At 31.9% G+C, this 25,586-nt stretch overlaps 1 protein-coding gene across 1 annotated transcript; it reads right to left on the bottom strand.

Annotated features, from left to right (window-relative positions):
- Window positions 1–20,387: 20,387 nt before the first annotated feature.
- Window positions 20,388–24,854, bottom strand: LOC128210025 (uncharacterized). The gene is made up of 4 exons (XM_052914331.1): window positions 24,630–24,854; window positions 23,358–23,427; window positions 22,322–22,378; window positions 20,388–20,604 (listed from the first exon to the last, which is right to left on the bottom strand). Exons 1-4 carry the CDS (start codon window positions 24,815–24,817, stop codon window positions 20,515–20,517), a joined length of 405 nt encoding a protein of 134 aa, XP_052770291.1. The 5' UTR covers window positions 24,818–24,854; the 3' UTR covers window positions 20,388–20,514.
- Between the last annotated feature and the right edge of the window lie 732 nt (window positions 24,855–25,586).

Here is a 25,586-nt window from a genome sequence, read left to right as displayed (position 1 = left end):
GCGTATTCACTGGAAGAATACATACTTCGTTGAATTGAGGGACAAAAGTGTCGGCCCGTGGGAGGTCGCGAAGTGTTGTTTTGGCTCTGCTGCCTCTGGCGGCAAAAATGGGCCTGCAGAAGTTAGCGATTCAGGACTGTGGAGTCTTTGCATCTTCAGCGAGTACATTTAGAGGCACATTGCGCAGAAATAAAACTTTAAAAAGGTAAGTTGATTGTTGAAATTATGATATAACTTAAAGGAGTTGCGCGTTTAAATTAGTTATAAATTGTTACTTCCCTAATTAACATTGCATACATCAACTTTCTCTTTAATCGTCAATTTGTATCAAAACTGTTTTATCTAAAATGATGATATTCCATAAACAGAAGAACATTCATTTCAATTTAAGATCCCAAAACAGTACATTTAAGATCATACAAAAAGGCGAATAGCCGCGCCAACCTCATTTATATTTATTAATATTTTATGCAAAACCTTCAAACACCAAACACGTCATTTTATTGTTTGATTTGATTTGAACTTCAATGTTAAGTTCAGTTTAACCATGATCTCAGTTTGATGCTCAGAACAAATAAGAGTAAAAGTTCCCTTAAATTTAACTCACTTTTTACATACAGTAATTACTGAGTACGCGTTTTCAGAATATTAATTTTAAAAAATTGGTCAGTTTAACATTTGAGCGAGAACTTTTACTTTACTTCTTACATCTGAAGGTTCCCTTCATATCCCCATCGCAACGCACTGCTTAGAACACATGCCGACAACGCTAAACGAAGTCTCACTCAGACTGTGTTAATCAGGCAAAGAACAAAATTAATGTTGGTAACTATTATACAATTAGTGTTACATTTTCACACCTATAGGACGTTCATATAGATGGTAACTATTATACAATTGGTGTTACATTTTCACACCTATAGGACGTTCATATAGATGGTAACTATTATACAATTTATGTACTATTGTCACACATATAGGACATTCAATTAGATGGTAACAATTATAAAACTTATGTTACATTGTCATACATATAGGACTTTCAAATAGCTGGCAACTATTATACAATTGACATTTGCGTTATGTTTCATATTGTGTGTTTTCTGTATGACTGCACGCGTTATTATTCGATATAGACACTAGTGCAATATAGTACTATTGGAAATTGTTCATGCCTTATTAAAATATTTTAAATATAAATTCTACACTTAGGTATTCAAATTATTTGCTAAACGTTGAATGCAATCAGTAATCTTATTTTACATATTTTGAAGTGAATAGTGGTCCGAATTCACCTTTGTATTTCATGTTTTTGGTGTGTGTGTTTTAATTTAAAACACACACACCAAAAACATGAAATGCAAAGGTGAAAATATTTAAACATGACCGTGGGCTGAACAATAATGGGATGTACTGAAACTAAAACTTTTAAATAGAAACTGTATTTCAATTATACAAGTGCTTGACAACTGTTGTCTTCCGTAATAAAATTGCCGAACAGTTTCTCTATTATGTTGTTCATTGTATGATGGTTTAAAATATTGCAGATAACTTTTGAAATTTACTCAAACGGTTGTGCATTAATTTTAATAAATCCTCAAGTGTGTTCGGACATTGCAAATTTGCTTTAAGTTTTAAATATATTTTTATATTTTATTGACCATGCATAATTCCGTTATATTTAAAATATCTTCAAAATTGTGTATATGAAATTTTAAATTTACTGAAACTTTGTGCACATTTATAAACATATGAAAATAGCTTGAATCGTTGTAAGTTATGGTGGATTTTTGTGCATATTGTAAAATGGCTGAAGGTTTGTATTTACAGTGTTAAATGGCTTGACAGGTTTTATTGCATGTTGTAAAATGGCTTGAAAGGGTTGTTGTACAATGTTTAGTGGCTTAATAGGTTTTATTGTATATTGTGAAATGGCTTGGTGTGTGTGTGTGTGTGTGCGTGTGTGCGTGCGTGCGTTCGCGCGCGCGTGTGTGTGTATGTGTATGTGTGAAATATAAATCGGCTTTAAAAGTTTATGTGTCAAATGAAGTGAAAGGTTTGTATGCACATTTAAAAGTTGTAAAAAGGTTTGTATGTACATTGTAAAATAATTGAATAGTTAGTTTCTATAATATAAAGTGGATTGAAGGATATGAATGTACAGTATACATTGTTTAAATGGTTCACGTTTAGATTAAATAATGACTGGAATGGTTTTTGTGAAAATTGTTAAATGGCAGGAAAGGTTTGTGCGTACATTATGAACTGTCTTTAAAATCTGTATATTCATCATATAATTACTTGAAAGGTTCGTATATTCATTATAAAACTCTTAGAAACGTGTTTATGTAACGTGTACAATTACTTTAAACGTTTAAATGCACATTTTAATATTGCTTCGAACGTTAATTTGAGGGTTCAACGTTTGCACGTATTGTAAAATTATTTGGAACGTCTGTACAAATATTGTAGCATTGCTTGAAACGTTTAAAAATATTGTAAATTATTTTTTACACGTTTGTGTGTACATTGTAAACTTCCTTGAAACGTTTGTAAGTATATTGTTTAATTACGTTGTACGTTTGAGATAGCATGTCATGTTTAATCATAATCACACAATGATGTATGTTTAATTTCATGACATTTATACACGTATAATAATACATGATCGGTCTATATAAACAAAGCGTAGGCAACTACTATTTATAGAATACTACACGGTTGACCTGGCTTTTGGTTGTTAATAACCCTAGTGGGAAAAATAGTTTTCCGAGGGCTTTAGTCCCATCCTGTTTCAAACATGTGTTAAGTCATTTGTCAATAATTTGAACCAGTTTTGAAAATAATTTTGTGGAAACATATAGGATTTAATTAGCAGTATTTTAATCCAGCCAAATAACAAAACATCCAATGTTAGCTCGGATTTTTGGACAAGGAATTTTACTTGTTTTAATACAAACGGAGCGAGCTTAATCCACTATTTTTTATTACAAGAGGTGACATTCTCCTTAATGAAGAGTTTTTAAATGCATGCGTTTAGCGAGAACAGTGACCACGCAATATTAACGTTTAATGTCAAGTGTTATGCGAATGTTATCGACCAAAATATTGAATATAATCATGAGGAAATATCTTTGAACGTAGATCAAAAGAAACAATATAGGTCGGTTTAATAGAGAAACTCCACGAATCAGATACTTTGTTGCGAAATATTCTCAACAATAATGTGCAGGAAATTAATCGTTTCGTTAACACCTTTTCCTCTTTTGTATGAGACGTTGCTGATCCATTGTTTGTTATAACAATGAGTGCACAAAATTGGATTGAGAAATGAAATAAAGATAGCAGCATTAAGTGGTTTGATGAAGAACGTAAAAATACAAAAATGTTGTAAAAAAGGTGTAATATCAATAAAATTCATCTCATTTGAATGCTGATAGAATTGTATGGTGTAGACTTAAATCTATATACAAAAGTATTGTAAAGAAGAGGAAAAGGCAGTTAAAATATACGTGTTGTTGAATAAAAAGATGTCCTTGCTTGATCTGGTGTTAGTTTTGCATCGGTTTATTTTCTTTTCTTAATATCGTCTTCCAGTTTGTCCCCAAATAGCATTGCTGCCGGGGTTGGGTTGTCTCATTTTGTGTATGCAGGTAGCACAATGCTTTTAATATAAGGTCTTCGATTGACTTTTGATAAAAAAGCTCCTAGCGCTAGGATTTTCCAAACGTTACCAACTTATTCTTTATTTTCCTTGTTACCATTAGTTTTCATCAATTTCACAACTGGAACAAGAGTACGGCCGGTAATTTCTAATGCCCATAATCGTAGGCCTTTAATTCAGGTTTTAACCGATTCAACAGTTTCTTGTCAATTAGGGTACTTGAAGGTATTCAATGCCTTTTTTGTATTTTGTGTTTGTTTCGGAGATCTTCCATTTGTTTCTTTTGTTTTGGTTCTCAGTCCCTTGTTCACTATCGTGGCCAAATCTTTTTGTACTAGATCGTCAGTTTATACACCCTGAACGTAAAACTCTAATATGGCAACCCGTTCATTCACTTCCCCGTCGGAGACCATCCGTTCGTATTAGTACAAACATCTTCAATATCATCCTCTTCTGAGCCCGCATCATTTGTCACAATGTAGATCTGTTTCGCACCTTGGTAATTGCTTCCATTCTTTATTCCCAGCCTAGATTGATGACGTACTGTTCCCCATTATTGCCAGCCAATCAAAAATGTTCTCTTGTGGCGCATGTGCGGTGTTACTTTCGCCCTGGCCGTCTGCCAAATCCGCCTGAAGGGTAATATGTCTTTCAGTACCTTTTTTCCTAAATGCCAGCGTCCTCCCACCTTAATACATTAATGTACACATTAATATATAAACGAATTTATAGAACGTGGTATCCGTCCTATTTGTCTTCTTTATTGTAAAATATTATTTGTGCTCTTACGACGTGGGATTCGTCAAATGATTAGAAAATACAACAATCACGACGTGGTGTCCGCCATATATCAAAATGTGATTATTACGACTTGGAATTCGCCGTATAATTTAATAAAATACATGTCATCACAACGTCATATCCGCCGGGTTTTTAATAAAATACATGTAATCACAACGTGATATCCGCCAGGTAATTTAATAAAATACATGTAATCACCTTTTGGTATCTGCCGGATAGATTAATGAAGAACATCTTCTTTCCAGAATCACCAACATAATTTTCGACTTAAGATCCGTTGTAAATGAACGAATTTGAAATATGGTCTCCATTTCAATTACATGTGATACAACTAAGTAATTATGTATTTAGTTTTTCGTCTTTGAAAATCATTTTGCTTTACATTTTCATTAATACCGGTATTTAATTTTAAGTTTCGCTAAACCCAACAATAACAACAAAAACAAACTATAATAAATAATTCAATCTCTGAGATTTGCATCCGAACATATCCGCTTCATTATTTTTATTACAAACCACTGCTTCCGAATTCATGATAGTTCTTAAGATTTTCATAAATATTTCCCGCTATTTTAACTATATTATTACTTTTGTTGAATTACTAAAGGCAAATTTTGCTGACTGTTCTCGGTGCGCTGTAGCCTCGTTATGACCAACTTGGTATGCTGATAAATGCGTCAGTTATTTGTTGGGCTCAGAAGAGATAAGGTTGGATGAAATAACCCCTTGATAGTAGTCCTTAAGTTGTAGTATTTACATCTGGAGTATTATCTAAAATAGTTCGTCCATAGTTCTATCTTTTGTTACCATAATTAACATCTTCCTCTGTTTCACCAATTTAAACATTCTCCCAAATTCATGGTTTAACCTTCAATTTTGGTTATTTTAGTTTAAATGAGTTCCTATCCAATTTACTCGGAATCTACCCAGTTTATGAATTTGTGACCGATTTGCAAACTTTAATCGGATGCGGTTTTTGTAAAAGGTTATTTACCAATTTCTTTGAGTTCTTCTTTGAGTTCTTATTCAAGGAATTGGAAAGTTATCATTAAGTTGTTTTGATTCATTAAGTTCCAAATATTGGGAATTATCAATGATTGCACAAATTAAGCAAGTTTGTATGATTTTATTTTTTCATATAATACATTCTGATTCATTTTACTACCTTTATTTTATACAAAAAAACTGTTATGCCATTCAATTTATCAATCACTATAATGATTACCAATCAACTATCACTCTGCAATTTTTACTCATTTGCTTGCAAGATTAGTTTTCACCAAACACGTACCAATTTATTGGCAATTCTTTCTATATCATCGAACAGTATCCCCGAATCAACAATGAATTTACTAGAAATATTCCAAAAACTTTGAGAAGTATTAAACTTATATTTTATCATTTAGGCTTTGAGTAAAATATCGTGACAACTAATGTTTCCAAAAATTTGATTTTTAAGACAAAGAGTAGTATTCTCTGAAGTTTTTTGTAATTGTTTTAGATTTTATGACACCAAGTATAATTAACTGAAAACAACTGTATCCAAAACTTGGATTCTTACGCAAAGTGGTAGTAATCCTTGTGAGGATCGAACCCTCAACTTCTTGAGTAAATCATTCTGACTTCATTGACCATCATTGTGTGTGAATGTTTATCATAGTTAGCATATGTAACGCACATTTAATCAGAGCTATTTAAGAATTTAAATTGGAAATATGAATTTCCTTGCCATGAATTTGGAGCGCAGAAGTTTAAGTCACTCGAACACCAAAAAATTATCCCCGTTGTTGTTGAATTTTCTCCCCGTTATTGTTGAATTTCCTATAGAAAGTAAAATAAGTCTAGAATACACGTGTTTTGGTTTATATATTTTTATATAATAAATGAAACTTTACCGCAAAGAAAATACCTACATGCATACATATTTCCTAGTACTGTGAGTATATAAGGTATAAAATTATTTCTTTGACAATAAATATTTCTCGCAAAGAATAAAACGGTTATAAAATATCTTTTATTATCTATTTTAAGAAACTACTAAAGAACCGTATACCAAGTTTGTAACGTTTCTGTCGTTATTTTTTTAAAAAAATGATGTTAATGGAAAAAAAGAAATGAAACAAAATTAACCCTGTTTGTTCTACGAAACTCGTTTCCTTTGGTTTCCATGGGGTTAGCCCTCCGTCTCTTAAATGATTTTTTGTAGGAGGAATGGTTTAGCCAGTATGTACTCGCCTGGTTATCTCTTTTTCGCTTGGGCTGGTTATATATATTTTTTAAACTGTTCTCGGTTGATTCCCACAGTTTTAGGATCAAAATTGTCCCATTCATCAAGTGGAATTTGATCCTGAGGATGTTGTACACGCGTTCCTTCCACTTCCCTGTTTTATTTTTTAATTCAGATAAAAAACATTTGACTAAATTGTGTTAAACGAAGTAAGTAAAATGAGCATTGATTTTGAAATTTACTATTAAAATTAAAATGGTTTACGAAACTCGTTTCCTTTGGTTTCCATGGGGTTAGCCCTCCGTCTCTCAAATGATTTTTGTAGGAGGAATGGTTTAGCCAGTATGTACTCGCCTGTTTGTCTTTTTATCGCTTGTGCTGGTTTTGTATATCTTTTAAACTGTTCGCGGTTAATTCCCACAGTTTTAGGATCAAAATTGTCCCAATCATCAAGTGGAATTTGATCCTGAGGATGTTGTACACGTTTTCCTTCAACTTCCCTGTTGTTGTTTTTTTAATTCAGACAAATAACATCTGACTAAATTGTGTTAAACGAAGTAAGTAAAATGAGCATTGATTTTGAATTTTACTATAAAAAGTAAAATAAGTCCAGTATACTCATGTTGTGATGTATGTATATTTTATATAATAATTAAAATATAACTGCAATTAAAATACATAAATGCATGAATATTTCCTAGTATTGTGAATATATAAGGTATACAATTATTTCTTTGACAGTTAATATTTCTCGCAAAGAATAAAACGGTTATAAAATATATTTTTTCTATCTATTTTAAGAAACTACTAAAGAACCGTATACCAAGTTTGTAACTCGGTTGAAATTACCACCATTCCATATCAAAGAATAAATGAAATAAAATAAGGACTTACTCCGACCTGAGTAAACTAAGCATTGAAAACCAAATGAATATAAACATCTAATATTCTATTTGACAATAAACACATTAAAACAGTTGTTCATATATACTTAAGCAGTTAATGACCGAAGCTAGGAAATAATCGCTTAATTTGAAAATGACCCTGACATTTCTGTCGTTATTTTTTTTAAAATGATGTTAATGGAAAAAAAGAAATGAAACAAAATTAACCCTATATGTTTTACAAAACTCGTTTCCTTTGCTTTCCATGGGATTAGCCCTCCGTCTCTCAAATGATTTTTGTAGGTGGAATGGTTTAGCCAGTATGTACTCGCCTGGTTGTCTCTTTTTCGCTTGTGCTGGTTTTGTATATTTTTTAAACTGTTCGCGGTTAATTCCCACAGTTTTAGGATCAAAATTGTCCCAATCATCAAGTGGAATTTGATCCTGAGGATGTTGTCCACGCGTTCCTTCCACTTTCCTGTTTTGTTTTAATTCAGACAAATAACATTTGACTAAATTGTGTTAAACGAAGTAAGTAAAATGAGCATTGATTTTGAATTTTACTATAAAAAGTAAAATAAGTCCAGTATACTCATGTTGTGATGTATGTATATTTTATATAATAATTAAAATATAACTGCAATTAAAATACATAAATGCATGAATATTTCCTAGTATTGTGAATATATAAGGTATACAAATATTTCTTTGACAGTTAATATTTCTCGCAAAGAATAAAACGGTTATAAAATATATTTTTTCTATCTATTTTAAGAAACTACTAAAGAACCGTATACCAAGTTTGTAACTCGGTTGAAATTACCACCATTCCATATCAAAGAATAAATGAAATAAAATAAGGACTTACACCGACCTGAGTAAACTAAGCATTGAAAACCAAATGAATGTAAACATCTAATATTCTATTTGACAATAAACACATTAAAACAGTTGTTCATATATACTTTAGCAGTTAATGACCGAAGCTAGGAAATAATCGCTTAATTTGAAAATGACCCTGACATTTCTGTCGTTATTTTTTTTAAATGATGTTAATGGAAAAAAAAAATGAAACAAAATTAACCCTATATGTTTTACAAAACTCGTTTCCTTTGGTTTCCATGGGATTAGCCCTCCGTCTCTCAAATGATTTTTGTAGGTGGAATGGTTTAGCCAGTATGTACTCGCCTGGTTGTCTCTTTTTCGCTTGTGCTGGTTTTGTATATTTTTTAAACTGTTCGCGGTTGATTCCCATAGTTTTAGGATCAAAATTGTCCCAATCATCAAGTGGAATTTGATCCTGAGGATGTTGTCCACGCGTTCCTTCCACTTCCCTGTTTTTTTTTAATTCAGACAAATAACATTTGACTAAATTGTGTTAACAGAAGTAAGTAAAATGAGCATTGATTTTAAATTTTACTATAAAAAGTAAAATAAGTCCAATATACTCATGTTGTGATGTATGTATATTTTATATAATGATTAAAATATAACTGCAATTAAAATACCTAAATGCAGGAATATTTCCGTTTGGTTTCCAGGGGGTTAGCCCTTCGTTTCGGAAATAATTTTTGTAGGAGGAATGGTTTAGCCAGTATGTATTCGCCTTGTTGTTTCTTTTTCGCTTGTGCTGGTTTTGTATATTATTTAAACTGTTCGTCGTTGATTACCACAGTTTTATGATCAAAATTGTCCCAGTGTTGTTTTTTAATTTAGACAAATAGTATTTGACTAAATTGTGTTAACTGAAGTAAGTTAAATGAGCATTGAATTGGAATTTTACTATAAAAAGTAAAATAAGTCCAGAATACTCATGTTGTGATATATGTATATTTTATATACTAATTAAAATATAACTGCAATTAAAATACCTAAATGCATGAATATTTCCTAGTTCTGTGAGTATATAAGGTATAACATTATTTCTTTGACAGTTTATATTTCTCGGAAAGAATAAAATGGTTAAAGAATATTTTTCTTATACTTATTTCTAGAAAATACTATAGTACCTGTTGCCAAGTTTGTAACACGGTAGAAATTACCACGATTCCATATCAAGTAAGGCGTAATTAAATAAAATAAGGACGTACTCCGTCCTGAGTACACTTAGCCTAGAAAAATAATATATAGAACTGATGTTAATGGAATAAAAAGAAATGAAACAATATTAACCCTATATGTTTTAGGAAACTCGTTTCCTTTGGTTTCCATGGGGTAAGCCCTCCGTCTCTCAAATGATTTTTGTAAGAGGAATGGTTTAGCCAGTATGTATTCGCCTTGTTGTTTCTTTTCGCTTGTGCTGGTTTTGTACATTTTTTAAGTTGTTCGCGCTTGATTGCCACAGTTTTATGATCAAAATTGTTCCAATCATCAAGTGGAATTTGATCTTGAGGATGTTGTCCACGCTTTTTGTCCACTTTCCCGTGTTTTTTTTTTAAATTTAGACAAATAGTATTTGACTAAATTGTGTTAAATGAAGTAAGTTAAATGAGCATTTAATTTGAATTTTACTATAAAAAATAAAATAAGTCCATAATACTCATGTTTTGCTATTTTTATATAATTGTTAAAACATAACTGCAATTGAAATACCTACATGCATGAATATTTCCTAGTACAGTTAGTATATAAGGTATACAATTATTTCTTTGACAGTAAATAATTTTCGGAAAGAATAAAATGGTTATAATTTTGTTTACTTATTCCTAGAAAATACCAAAAAACCGTAAGCCAAGGTTGTCACTCGCTCGAAACTACTACGATTCCATATCAAATAATACGTAATTAAATAAAATAAGGACGTACTTCATCCTGAGTACACTTAGCCTAGAAAAACAAATATATGTAAGCAAATTTTATTCTATGTGAGATTTAACACATAAATGTTGTTTATATATATATATATATATATATATATATATATATATATCAGCAATTAATGACCGAAGCTAGGATTCAATCGATTGATTTGAAAATGACCTTGACATGTATTTCGTTTGTTTTTTTGAAAATTGATATTAATGGAATAATAATATATCAACAAAAATGACTCTATATTTCTTGGGAAACTCGTTTTTCCTTTAGTTTCCATGGGGTTAGCCCTCCGTCTCTCAAATGATTTTTGTAGGAGGAATGGTTTAGCCAGTATGTACTCGCCTGGTTGTCTCTTTTTCGCTTGTGATGGTTTTGTATAATTTTTAAACTGTTCGCGGTTGATTGCCACAGTTTTATGGTCAATATTGTCCCAATCATCAAGTGAAGTTTGATCCTGTGGATGTTGTCCACGCTTTTCTCCACTTCCCAGTTCTTTTGTAATTTAGACATATAACATTTAACTAAATTGTGTTAATTGAAGTAAGTAAAATGAGCATTGAGTTTGAATTTTACTATAAAAAGTAAAATAAGTTCAGACTACTCATATTGTGATTTATGGATATTTTTATATATAATAAATGAAACATTACCGCAATTAAAATACCTACATTCATGGATCTTTCCTAGTGTTGTGATTATATAAGGTATAAAACTATTTCTTTGACAGTCAATATTTCTCGGAAAAATTAAAATCGTTATTAAATATTTTTCTTTATTTATTTTTAGAAAATACTAAAGAACCGTATACCTAGTTTGTAAATCGGTCGAAATAACCACGCTTCCATATAAACATATGTAATAAAATAAGATAAGGACTTACTCTGACCTGAGTAAACTTAGCCTTGAAAAACAAATGTATGCAAGCATCTATTATTCTATGTGACATTTAACACATTAAAGCAGTTCTTTATGTATATATATTAGCAATTGATTGATGATTTATGCTAGAAATTAATCGCTTAAATTGAAATTGACCTTGACATTTCTTTTCGTAAATATTTTGAAAATTGATATTAATGGAATCAAAATTAATTAAACAAAATTGACCCTATATGTCTTAAGAAACTCGTTTCGTTTGGTTTCCATGGGGTATAGCCCTCCGTTTCTGAAATGATTTTTGTAGGAGGCATGGTTTACCCAGTATGTATTCGCCTTGTCTCGTTTTCGCTTCTGCTGGTTTTGTATATTTGTTCAACTGTTCGTGGTTGATTCCCACACTTTTATGATCTAAATTGTCCCAATCATCAAGATGAATTCAATCCTAAGGATGTAGTCCACGCTTTTTTCCGCTTCCCAGTTAATTTTAATTCAGGCTAATAACATCCAGTTTTACATACCTTATAAAAGATGAAGTCCTGCATCGAAATTATGTACAGATGTAGTTGTATTTATAATAAGTACCAGGAACGAGGAATTGTGTGTCATCGCAGTCAGTCATTGGTCATAAATCAGCACATTTTCTGTTAGCTGGTTCAATACATAAGAGTTAATTAGGTTTAATAACTAGATAAAGAGACTGGTTCCTAGATCACATCAGACGATAGAAATGTATTAAAACATAATAAATTGATTTTTGATGTCATTAGCTATGAATAATAGTGAGTAATTGGATATTAAAATTGCAAATCGTTTCTAACGTGTTTCGGAATTAAACCTGTTAAACGGCAATATTTTCATTCTTTTAATAGTTTCGGTATTACATCGACTGATTTTGACGTTCATTTTAATATGTGAGCACTGCTAGGGTCGATCAAACACATGAGCAGTTTCATAAGAATTCAGACTTGAAATACCCCAGCCATTTCGCTGCAAATAATTTACAGTCCTCAGCAGAAAAAGTAAAACAAAAACGTTTCAGCAAAATGCTTTAATGTCCTACTGCTTATTGCTCTTCATCGAATGTAAACTTCCGGATCAGTTTCCGGTAGTACTCGTTACTGAAACATGGAAAGTTACATTTATGGTAATCGGTAAATGGTAAAACTAGTTTCACTTTCCTTGCACCGATAGCTCTGTTTGAACCCCTTAAAAGCTTTGCGTGTGTAACAATTTTGCCTACCAGGTGTCCTTCAGCCATACTTATATCGTGAAATGACGTACAGGATGCACGTGCTCGTCTTCGTCTAGCTATTATGCTCTATTTGCCCTCATGTGTCGTAATAATCTGCCGCGTTGAAGCAATTACCAATTTGACAGGAACGAATTTCTATTGTTAAATGTTACTACATGTACACATATCAACATATATATTGTATACTCATAATACACATGTAACTATATATAGTGTTTTAAATGATGAGACGTCACAATCAGCTGAAGTTAACACAATAATTATTTACAGAATAGAAAATATGCCGTCCTAAAAGGTTTGCTATTTGAATTTCAAATTACTCGTTATCTTTTAAAAGCTAATGTCATTTAAAACCACGTTCTAACGTCTCATTGTTTTACCTTTCAGACTTTCTGCAAAGATAATCCTGTACTGTTTCACAATTTATTTTCAAAACCGGTTCAAGTTATTAACAAATGACAAAACATATGTGTTGTAAATGATAAGACATGGTTGACCATGACTTTCGGTTGATAATTGCCCCAGTGAAAAGAAATTACCCTCGGGTAAATATTCTTCCAAAAGGGGCAATTATCAACCGAAAGCCAAACATGTATTATTCTATAAATAAGAGCTCAAGTATGATTGTTTCACATAATGAAAATGTGTCTTTTATTACATCATATATTTTTGTATAAACAACAAGTTGGCATGAAATATATTATAATATTCACACAAATATGTAAATTTCACTTCATGAAACTTGTGTGTTATACCTGATGATTTATTTTTGTATAATCAAAGTGTGGGCATGTCATACATAATTTTGAACATATTATTATAAAAGTTTCCTTTCATTAATTTCTGTTAATTTACCGCATGATGTATCTTTGTAAAATAAAGAGTTGGAATGTAATATTTACTTCATGAAACACATATGATATATGTTTGTATCTCATCCTTTACATACCAATATGCTAGTTTCACTTTTTTCTAAAGGGTGTTATTTCCTGAATGCTTCAGAGGTGAGAGTATTTGGTTTTTTTTAAATCGTTACATACGAATATAGTATATCTTGCCTGTAACTAATTGGTTTGACTCATAAATATTATATGACTAGAGTTGTTAATGGTGTTAACTGACTTGAATTATACTTTATTATATAATTGATCCGCATGATGTAAACCCTGCTGTGTGTCTGATTCACTGTTTGGTTTGGTCAGGGAAAATGAATATTTGATCAGGGAAAGTCAATGAAGTCTATTTTCTGTGATAAGAGGGAGTCCTGAGAGTTAAGAAATCTTATTCCATCTTATTCCATCATTACATTGTTGCATTGTTCAAACTGTTTTAGAACATATATGCATGTTATACGTTATGCACCGTCCCCCATATCGCTTGTAAGTATTGCTAATAAATTTTCGCACTCAACGAATTGTGTTATTATGTTATTATTGTTTAAATTGTCTACATAATTTTGAGGACTAACTTACACAAGAGGTTATCAATGCTATGACTTCAAATTTTATCCTGCTATTATGACCTACAACGGTAACTTTCATCCGGAATATCTTAAGAAGTTATCAATAGTGTCCTTCTAAAAAAAGCAACAACTGTGTACATAGGTCACCGAATAAGAGCTAAAGGGTCTATACTTTAAGCCGTTTGTTTTCGACCAAGTTACACTTTCGAGTAATGTATTTGCAGTAGTTTATATCTACTTGTGTTGGCCTATAAGTTATAAAATTTGTTACATTCTGATGTGTGCCAAATCAGGACAGTGTGAAGTCAATTGAGTGCCAAGTGATCCATAGATTGGTTAAATTTCAAACCATGTAGTGTACACTAGGTCATATATGTTCAATACAAGCCAATACAGCGTCAGTGTCAGGGTACAGTCAAGCATATCAATATTTAAAAAAAATCAAAAAGGCTATAATTAAGTCGGTTTAATTCTCCATCAACTCAATTGTGATATAGCCTATTCAGGTCTCAAAAAAGAAATGTGCAGCTCAACGTTATCCTACTCCGTGTCAAATAGACCATATTTTGGAAACGATGAAACCCATTCAAATCCCCAAAAACCTTCTTGCAACTCTACGTTAGCATACTCAGTGTCAAAACGACCACCATTTGGAAATCATAAAGGTTATTTAGCTCCAAACAAACACATGTGAAGTTCTAGGTAAGCCAATTCAGTGTCAAATTGACCACATTTTGATCTATAATGCCTATTAAGATCCAAACAAACCCAAGTGCAGCTCTTCGCTTTCCAAGTGTCCATTATAACACAGTTAGGAAACCATAAAGCTCATATAGATCCAAACAAACACATGTGCATCTCTAAGTAAGCGAACTTAGTGTCAAATTGACCATCTTTTGAAAACCATAAAGCCCATTTAGAGCTACACAGGTCCATGTGCAACCTTACGTAAGCATGAACAGTACTTATAAGACCACATTTTGGAAACCATAAAACCATTGTAAATCACAACAAACTCATGTGTAGCTCTAAGTAACATACACATAGCTCAACAGGTCACTTTAGGAAACCTAAACACTTATTTATATCTAAAACCAAATCAAGCGCAACTCAAATTATACAGTGCCGATTAGACCACAATATGGCCATTCAGATCAAAACAACCCCATTTCCAGCTTTGAGTAGTCATAAACAGAATCCATTAGAAGCATTTTGGAAACCATGATAACCTTTTAGATCCAAACATTTACAGTTCTAAGTAAGCATTCACATACAGCCACAGTTAGGAAACCATTAATCCCATTCAGATAAAAAAACAAAAACATTTGCATCTCTGATTTAGCCTACTCAATGTCAAATTGACCACGGTTTTGAAACTATAATGCCCATTTAGATCTAAACAAACCAATGTGTTGCTTAAAGACTAATCAGTGTCAAATAGACACTAGGCAACATGAACTGGTATAGCACAAAATCGTTAAAAGGAACTCTGACACTGTTATCTGAAACTGACAGAGTATTAAAAATATACATTCATGATAACCAGTTCTACAATCATAATGTAAATGAACACGCCATAGTAAACTTTAAAATGAGAAAACAAAGACAAGATATCCCCGCTGTTGCGAACAAATGTATCCTAAACTTGAACAAACTTGACCTTGACATTAAGGAGATGATGTATGCATGTTAACATGAAACACATATATATAACGATACATAATAGATGCATCAAACCTTTCTCCTCTATTCTATCATGATTAGTGTGTGCATACACTTGTTATTAAGTCATATATAGTAACCGCAGTATATAATTTGATTTGATATAAAATCTGAATTTGAATTATTTATAATTAATACAAAGTGTATATATCAAATAGAAACAGGAAATGTTAGTATTAAACAAATATAGTTGACATCAACAAATTATGGAATATTATTCTGTTTCACTTTAATACGGACACCGCAGACTGATCTATGTTTTGTTAGGTGTAACATTGTATTTAGTATCAAAGCATGGACCGAACTAGCAGCTGCGAACAAACGACATTCAATTCAATTTTAGTAATCTAAAATCAAAGGTTTTTGCCTGTTGGAAAAACAATCAGTTGATTATACTTTAATAACAATGTCAAACACTGAATGAGGAATCTCTGCGCAAAAGTAAATCGATACAGTCGGACTCATTCTTGATTTGTTAACATAAAAATGAACCTTATCTTGCAAAAGTATTGTTTTGTTGGGATAAGAGTGAGGATATCTACACAACTTCGAAACCAATAAATTTACATTTTACTGAAAAGGCGGTTCCGAATAACCCTAGTTTTTTATATAGAATATATGTACTGTGTTGTTTGCTGAGTTTTGTGCTGATGTTCTATGTTTCTGGTTTGTAATTGTTTGTTTTTGTGTCTTATGTCTTTGGCTTTGGTCATGTGCAATTCAACGGGATTAACGTTTAAACTTTACAGTACAGTGCTTGTTTTTGTAGTTTTTTTATTAAAATATAGTACATGTCTTGTGTTGACCTTTGTTTCATTCAACTAGACAGAGGTTGTTGTGACTCTTTCTTGTTAATGAGCATATTTTTTGTATTATTATTTTGTTCAGATAATATATTATTCTGGTTTATTTATTTAATCAGATAGTATGTTCTTTTGGTTTATTAAATTTTATCTTAAATACGACGCTTCTTTTCTTGCCTGCGAATCGAATGTTAATCCGGAGTTTTATGTGCAACCAAATATTGTGTATATAGCTCCTGATAAGTTAAAAGCCAAAAACCACGTATTCGATTTTGATGTGATTAAAATACATCTTAAATGGAGTCTCCAAAATCACAAAGCTGCCAGAAGTTATATTCCTATGAATAGTGCCAAACAATACATATACTACTATGACATAACTAACTACGTTTAAATATTAAACAAACGCCTTTTTTCGTAGCTGCTATTTCGGTCCAGGCTGGCTTTGAAACCAAATACAATATCACACTCAACAGAACACAGATCAGTCTGCGGTTGAAGATTATTTAATTTAAACATACTTTGAAAATAGCATTACTCTACAATACAGTTTAAAGGGACTGTACACCAGCTTGATAGCAAAAATATTTTTTACTGTAACGAATCTCAGGACAATTATTTAATAAACTGATTTACTCTTTGATATCATAATTGTAAAAAAAATATCAAAATGTAAAAAACAAAAAACAATTCGGGACCAGGTTCGAACCGGTGTCGGCAAAATTGCAGTCCAGTGTTGTACCCTCTGTGCGACAAAGATTAACCCTAAACGACTGGAATATTTAAGCTATATGCCTTACTTGGTAATATCACGTGATAACATCGCATAAGGAATGAATTCTACTAAGTAGACATACCTTGTAATCATTTTTTATGCAAAAATACGAAAACATTGCGAAAAATAAATCAATTGTAAACTATGTGTTACTTCAGTTAGTAAGTTTTAATGCATTGTACACATCGATACCAAGTTTATGTCAGTTTTCGACATTTTTCGCTATTTCATCATACGGAGTACAACCCCTTTAAATAAAGAATAGTTCAAATGTCTTGTTACTCTATATAACTGAAATAGATACAAAAGCGTTTGTTACAAATTGAAACTAAAGTCATATTTTGCTATCAATGTTATTTGACGATAAAAAATGGCATGATAAAAAATACAAATCCTTTGGTCTACGATCTGTTGGCTCCAGATAACAATGATTAGAATTTTAATTGTAAACATTGACAATAAGAAGAGTACAAGATGTAGGAACAGAGCAAATGCCTTATTCTGCAAGCTTTTTATATGAAATCTTCTGAACTTATATAATTTTGAGGATGCTTAAAAATGAATTAAAATAACCTGAAATTGCCTGTGTTTGAAGGGAAAATATACCATTAATGTTAAATAGCATTTTCCCTGAATGTTTAAGCAGACGACTAAAAGATTCAAACAAAAACGTTTGTCCGGCTAGGCTTAACCCTTGTACTGTTCTGTATTGTTGTTGGAGAAAAACGCTCCATTTGCCGACAAGTCTTAACGTCTGGACCCATACTGTACTGAATAACTGTTGGAGAAAAACGCTCCAATTGCCGAAAAGACTTAACGCCTGGTCCCATACTGTACTGAATTACTGTTGGAGAAAAACGCTCCATTTGCCGACAAGACTTAACGCCTGGTCCCATACTGTACTGAATTACTGTTGGAGAAAAACGCTCCAATTGCCGACAAGACTTAACGCATGATCCCTTGCTGAGCTGAATTACTGTTGGAGAAAAACGCTCCATTTGCCGACAAAACTTAACGCCTGGTCCCATACTGTACTGAATTACTGTTGGAGAAAAACGCTCCATTTGTCGACAAGACTTAACGCATGATCCCTTGCTGAGCTGAATTACTGTTGGAGAAAAACGCTCAATTTGCCGACAAGACTTAACGCCTGGTCCCATACTGTACTGAATTACTGTTGGAGAAAAACGCTCAATTTGCTGACAAGACTTAACGCCTGGTCCCATACTGTACTGAATTACAGTCGGGGAAAACGCTCCATTTGCTGACACGGACTTTGCTTATTTTTTTAGTATTATGTACAGATGCATTGTCGTATACTCTAGACATATTTATAAGTTTATTATATATTGCTTTCTTTAATATCGATTGTGGCTAAGCTGACAGCATATAGACGCAATCTCGAATCCGTTTCCTATGTAGAAATCAGATCTTCTGTTCATGTTGAGAGGCCATGAGAAAGTAAGTAAAGAGGGGATTGAAAATCTGGGTGGACATCAATTCCAGAAGACCACTCTTAATCTTTATTTTGTCGTTATTGACATAATAATGTTCACTTCCTTAATATGCTGAGGGAGATTGCACCTTACAATAAACAAGTTTCATGTCACTTTTGTTTTGATGCGATTTTGGTAACGTTTAAAGTTCCCAACTATCTAAGCTGTACTAATTCTAATAATGTTATTTTTTTATTTATAACATTTCAATTTCAATAGCTTACTTCACAGTTTTATTCTCCAGAAATTCCTAAGTAGTGTTTGAATAAAGCCATTTACTGCATGCATGATCGCTTGAGTTGTACGTGCGTGTGATTGTGAATTTAACTTGTAAAAATATTATGTATAATATCCATTAACCTCAAACAATGAATTAAATTGTAAATCTTCGTATATATACACAATTACATAATGCAAATATTTGACAATACAATATACCATCAAATTAAATAAATATATTAACATTCAGCTCTCAAGTTATTTAACATAATAAAGACAATGTGCATTAACATAAAACAGAACTTTTTTTTAAATTAAGGATGATGAAGCATGTTGTTAGATAATACATTTGTTTTAATCTAAATTAAATCTTATATTTCGAATGACAGTAGAAAAACAGACAGCATGTAAATAATTTCGATCAACATTAAATATTAAATACAGTTATGTAATTGAGGTGCAAACCTTCTAGATATTTGAACAAGTAGACGTTTTCGCATAATTTGAGCCTGTTCAACAGTATGAAGAACGTTATCTAAACGTTTGCGAATAACGTTATGCTGATATTTGCGTAATGAGTATGTTGTCCTGTACTTAATTGCTTTATTTAAACAAAATGACACATTTCAGATCGCAAACCAAAAACGGCCCAGGACCTAATTCTGTTGATGTCTTGTATCTTTACCACTCAAAAGCGGATGTGTCGCAATGCTATGCGCACTATATTAACAGGTACTTATTTCAACAATCATAAGCAGTTCCATATAGGGTTGCTTTATTAAGTCATGCCTGAATTGCAGTTCCATACAGTTGTTTGCATAGAGACATACCAAATAATGCAGTTCCATAGGCTTGTGACCATAGAGTCATTACTGATATTGCAGTTCAATAGGATAATATGCATATATATGTATATATATATTAATGAACTAAGGCGCTGCCTCTACGGGCTTGAAGTATGATTGTCGGAAACGTTTAAGTTAAAGTTTGCTTAATGACTAAGTGAAACATACTGAGAGTGAATTGGAAAAGATTGTCATATATGTTAATGCGACTTGGAAGTATTCCACCCCATTTTAAATTACAAGCAGTTTTCCTGCATTTGACAATTTTTATATATATATACAGAGACATCTACAATTATATTGAATTAATTTTCTTGAATTATGTTTGAAGGGTTGCATTTCAACTTCTGCAGATCGATGCATCGGAGGCCATGTCTAGAAATCGAATCATCTTGCCGATTTAAACCATATATTTCCTCTTTTTGTTATTTTAACAATTGTTTTTGTCGATACCATTAAAATGAAAGTAGATACCATTATCATGAGATAATTTGTTGGGACTTGTGTTCGTTTTTTGTAGAGTTCAGTAACAAAAAGGTATAAGTTGAATACATACATGAGTATGACTGTTGTTTATTATGCCTCTTCGCAGCGAACAGGGTAATAAATGAACAATAATTATTCAAGAAATTTAAAAGTTGAAAAGAAGAAGTATCAATTCAATCGACAATTTAGTCCAAACAAACAAGACGGAAGCACCCGCCGCGTGCTTGTGAGAAACCAGATCCCCAAAATCGCAACCTTCCAGAACAATACAGTCTCTGAAAAATATAACAAAAATGCAATGAACAAAAAAAAATAATTAAAGTTATCTATTTGGTGATTATTACATTCTACAGTATTGTTCAATAGAATGACTCAGTTGTTGATCAAGGTCCTCAAAATTTAAAATAGTCATCTTTGATCATTATCAAAAATGTTTTGCTTTTTAATGTCGTTTAAGCTGAGGCTGTTTCTCCAGCCAAGAAATTACAATTTCCTTTACAAATAAAACAAATCCACGGCCTCTAAACGCCAGCTCCACCACTTTACGGTGGTGCAAAGAAAAAGAGCTGTCGACACTTCCGTGGTGGAGCTGTGCCCTATGTTTACATGAACAAACGTGAGTATGATTTATATTTATTTGATAATTTCATTTAACGGACATATTTCGAAAATCGGAGAATGTGGTACCGTGTAAGAACACTTCTACTGTAGGCTGGTTCCTATTTCGTTTCAATATTGTGCAAACTGTGGTGTTAGGAGCTTTTCTCCCGAATCGGACTTGTGCATATTTTGAGATCTGATTGCATAGCAAGTACAGGTCGGTGCTTACACACCACGTAAGAACATTCTCACGCATGCAAACATAACTGTTATGTATAGTACCTATGCCGGAACACAACAAAACTGATAAGCACTTCTTAAAAGGAAAAATGCACATATTTAAAAAAGTGGTGGCGCTATTGCCCTAGTGGTGGCGCTATCGGGTATGTTTTGCGCTTGAAGTAATATAAAATGTAAATGCTTTTGGAATGAAACAACAGTTGCTATGTTTATCATTCATTCAAGATTATGCTGGTTATGCATACTACTTGCGGAAACAAAACTCTACGCGAAATGCCTTAACCTTACTGAAAACTATTTCGAAAACAAACGGCTAGGTGCTGTTAATTTTACCATATAACTATACGTATCTATCATTATTATTGGAACAATGCAATTTGGACCATGCATACTAAATTAGAGCAAATATCAATATTATCATCGGATGACAATGACTCTGACCTTTTGACCAACTTTCTTATTTTTGAAGCTACATCAATTTGAACCCTGTATATTTTTTAAAACAAACATCAATGTTGCTTCGGATTACCTTTACTCAGACATATGGGCATATTTTAGCAACAAAACATGTGTACTGTTTTAAAAATAAATATCAATGTCCTTGGATGATTTTGACTGCGACCTTTTTAATCTTCTTTCTTTCCTTTGAAGTTATATAAATATAGATAAGACCATGTGTGCTGTTTTGCAAACAAGTATGAACGTTTCACTTGTATGAGCTATTCTATGACATTTTGACCATGTCAACAGTTTGAAAAAACAAATTCAATGTTTAATCTCTAGTTGCATTACCAATAATGAATAAACTCAATACAACCGTAGCAAACAATCACTCAGGTAAGCGATTAAAAGCAATCATGGCCCACTTAAAATACATTAAAAAAACTAAATATAGATCAAAATCCAACAAATGGACAGAAGAAATGACGGAATAAACAGAAAGGCCTATTAAAACGAAATACTCTTCGTCACTGAACTGATCAGAAGGTTATAACAAATAGTTTTTTATTCGTCAACAGAGATAATATATATAAACTTTTATATGAAAAACTACAGAAAAAAACTTAGTAGCCAAAAGTTTAAACATAAACCACCCAAAGACATAGAACACAAACAAGAATGTTTCTAGCTTTAAAAAGCAAATTTACTCACCGGGCTAGCATTGTCGATAGTGAACTTGACAGTTGCGATAAACGGAAATGGACCCATCTAATGAAAGAAATATCCTTTTGCTGTTATCGTACAGTAAGACTGCTAACGCTTTGGCATTTTTTTTCAAAAGAGTAAAAATAAAATATAAGCATGTCGATAAGGCAATAAAACTTTTAAGTTGGCTGAAAACATGATTATTGACCCGAACATGAAACAAATTATTGCTCTTCTACAAAACAATCTAAGTACATCTGTTCCTAAATCTTTAGCTTGTTATCATGGCAACCGGAACCACAAACAATGTATGTTCCTGTTTAAGAAATGTTTTAAATAATTAAAGATCTTTTTTTTAAAACAAAAGAGTTGAATAACTGATTCTGATACATGTTAAAAGAGCAATCAGACATTAAGCTGGAGTAATACAGCGTCTTATATAAAATGCCTGCTTGTCTTACCATTAATGACATCACGTTTTTGTATATAATATATATCATATAATGAAATAAAGATATACTGTTGAATGATGTTGGAATAAGGATATTTTGTTAACCTCTCCATCTTTACCGGGTGTTATTGCCAGAATTATATTTCTCCTGACGAATTAATTGATAGCGTTTAATATGGATGTTGAAGTTATATACAAGGGACCTATGCCGAACTTGTTTTCGTATATGTTGTAAACCATACAATCAAAATAAACATTAACTTATCATTTAAACGAAAAATTAATTTCAACATGTTTATTTTCTGCCTGTTTTTGTTTAACTGCCTAGCGTTGCAAATACTCTATTGTGTTGTATTGTCTAACCAGATTGATTTTGTATTGATGTTCAGAAACAATACACCCTAGCTAGTTTTCTCAATTTTGTAATGGACTTGGCCTGTAATTTAATACAAATTTGACAACAAATGCACAGAAACTTGTGGAGTTTGTAGGTATGACACGGCTGAGGCTCGTAAAAATGGTGGGTATTAAGATTTTGGAAAATTCAAAATAAAATCGATGTAGCATGGCCATACTCGTGTATACACTTACCACGTCTCTTTCACGTCCATAGATTATTCCGTCATTTCCTCCCGCGTTCATCTGTTTATGAGCACAGGTTCTATAAAGATAAACGAGAAAAATATTTCCACGTGAACTGAATATTGTTGATGGTGCCATTATGTTCCTAGAAAATAAATTACCTCGAATAAAGACGGCAGAAGTATACTGAATTACATAACATATTACCTTCGACTTTATCCCTCACAAACAACACAGTGTATATAAAACGAAAATAAAAGGAAATTCCGCAGTAAATAGTTATTCATAAAAAAATTATTTATAGAAACATCAAAATTTGCTATTCTTGCAAGTTTAATTTAACCACGTTGATAAAACATGCATGATTATCGATTTAAAGTTGGGACTACTTTAAGAAAAGTATTATGGCTAGAACAACACGGTCATATACGGGCGACTTCGGAAGATTAGGTTTTGCCGAAATAATCAAACGAATCTTTGGAATATTACTGAAAACTAAGATATTGAACGAAATCATTTGAGATTTTAAACACCAAACACTTAAAAAAGCATGTCTTTGATATATCATGTTAACAGTGATCGTTTCTTTAAGTTAAAGTATGCATTTATTCAAACGCCGCGTTCTTTTAACAACATTTGCATGATTCAAAATCTAGACCAAACGCCATGGTATGAGGCTACGTCGAAAACAGTGAAGATTTTGGCAGACGTTTAAAACGTTCTTTTATGCATCTGAATAGTTTGAAAAAGCATACAAAATGTTATCCCTGGCACATAATTTCAAAGATAAACGATATTCTTAGATGTGAGTTAGTTACGTATGGAAGTGATCAATGGTAGCCCTAAAATAAAACAATTAACTTAAAAAAAATTATAATTACAAAATTTGACCATTATTGTTTGCGTTTCTACCTGATTACTTAACTAAAAGACCCAATCATAAATATTCTCAAACACGTAAAATGTCAACAACGGAAAGTGGTCTTTAGCTAGAAGTTAAAACAAAATTTTTATCAGCAAATCATACTGATCTCTGACAGTGACTGTGTGATTTTGATAGAAAACCATGAAACAAACACGGAAACTTGAATCACTGCGTTTAACACACTGTTTAAACACATTTGTTTTGTTCACACTTTTGACGTTTTGAATATTTTATTTTGGTCTTATATGAATAAGAATGTTCATTTTATTAAACATATAATTAATTATCACGACACACAACGCTATAATATGTTTAAACTGAACTAAACTAATCAATATTCTTTAAAAATGACTTACCGCGCTGTTGTTCTCGCCAGATCCCAGTCGAGAGGATACTGTCCCTTTGCATGCGAAACCAGCAGCCCAAACAGAACCCAAACGTATTGAAAAAACGTAAAGTATTGTCGACATTTTAACATTAAATTGTTACTCTCGATGCCGAACGGATTTAAATACAAGATTTGGTGATTAACAAAACACTCCATTTTACAGAGAACAAAATTATGATAAATGCCTTCTTGTTTTGTGAATTAATTATAAGCTTTATAAACAATTAAAGCCACACTTTCATTTCATTGGTTTACATTGAAAATTTATAACTTTGTTTTAATTTATATTTGCGTAACCTGTAAAATATAAGTCCTTTAAAGCTGACCCTTTTCGCTGCAGTGTTGAAACAATCCGATGTTATTATAAATTATGTTTATGGTTGCATGATACATGTATAACTTTGGTGCCTAAATGGTCCAGCGGCAAAGACATCATCTAGCTGTTCAGTGGTCTTTGTACCGGGTGTTATTGCCAATCTTACCTTTTATACTTTCTTCTTTTCTTTGTCACTTTTAGATTCGTAGAATTCGATTATTAAGTTATTCTTATAAATGCATTTCCAACATTTTATGAAAATGTTTTATACAATTGTGTTTTGTTAAGTCAACAGCGGACTTTTAATTATAAACCTTGAGGTTTTTACGATTATTGTTTCAAAATTTAAATCAAATGTGTTTTTATCATTTTGATAGATTTTATCTGAAGTAATGATGAGCAGAAATTGTTTGGCCCACACTTGCATGACAAATTTCAAACCACAATTCTAAAATGGTCTTAAAAACATGTTATATAGCTTATTTTATCTAGCTGAATCGTTTGATTTCACTCACAAATCGATCATAGTAAATCTTGATTATAATTAACTTAAATACGTTCAAGATACTTAACAAAAGAAGGGAAAATAACACAATTCATAATTAAAAG

This window comes from Mya arenaria, chromosome 11 (assembly GCF_026914265.1).
Source record: "Mya arenaria isolate MELC-2E11 chromosome 11, ASM2691426v1".
NCBI lineage: Eukaryota > Metazoa > Mollusca > Bivalvia > Myida > Myidae > Mya > Mya arenaria.
This window is presented reverse-complemented; position numbering and strand designations above follow the sequence as displayed.

Coding starts and splice junctions, on each gene's coding strand:
- LOC128210025 (XM_052914331.1), bottom strand. CDS start 24,817: ATGGAGTGTTTTGTTAATCACCAAATCTTGTATTTAAATCCGTTCGGC. Junction 22,379..23,357: donor ATGGACGTGAAAGAGACGTG/GTAAGTGTATAC, acceptor TTCTTTCATTAG/ATGGGTCCATTTCCGTTTAT. Junction 20,605..22,321: donor CTATCGACAATGCTAGCCCG/GTGAGTAAATTT, acceptor TATATTTTTCAG/AGACTGTATTGTTCTGGAAG.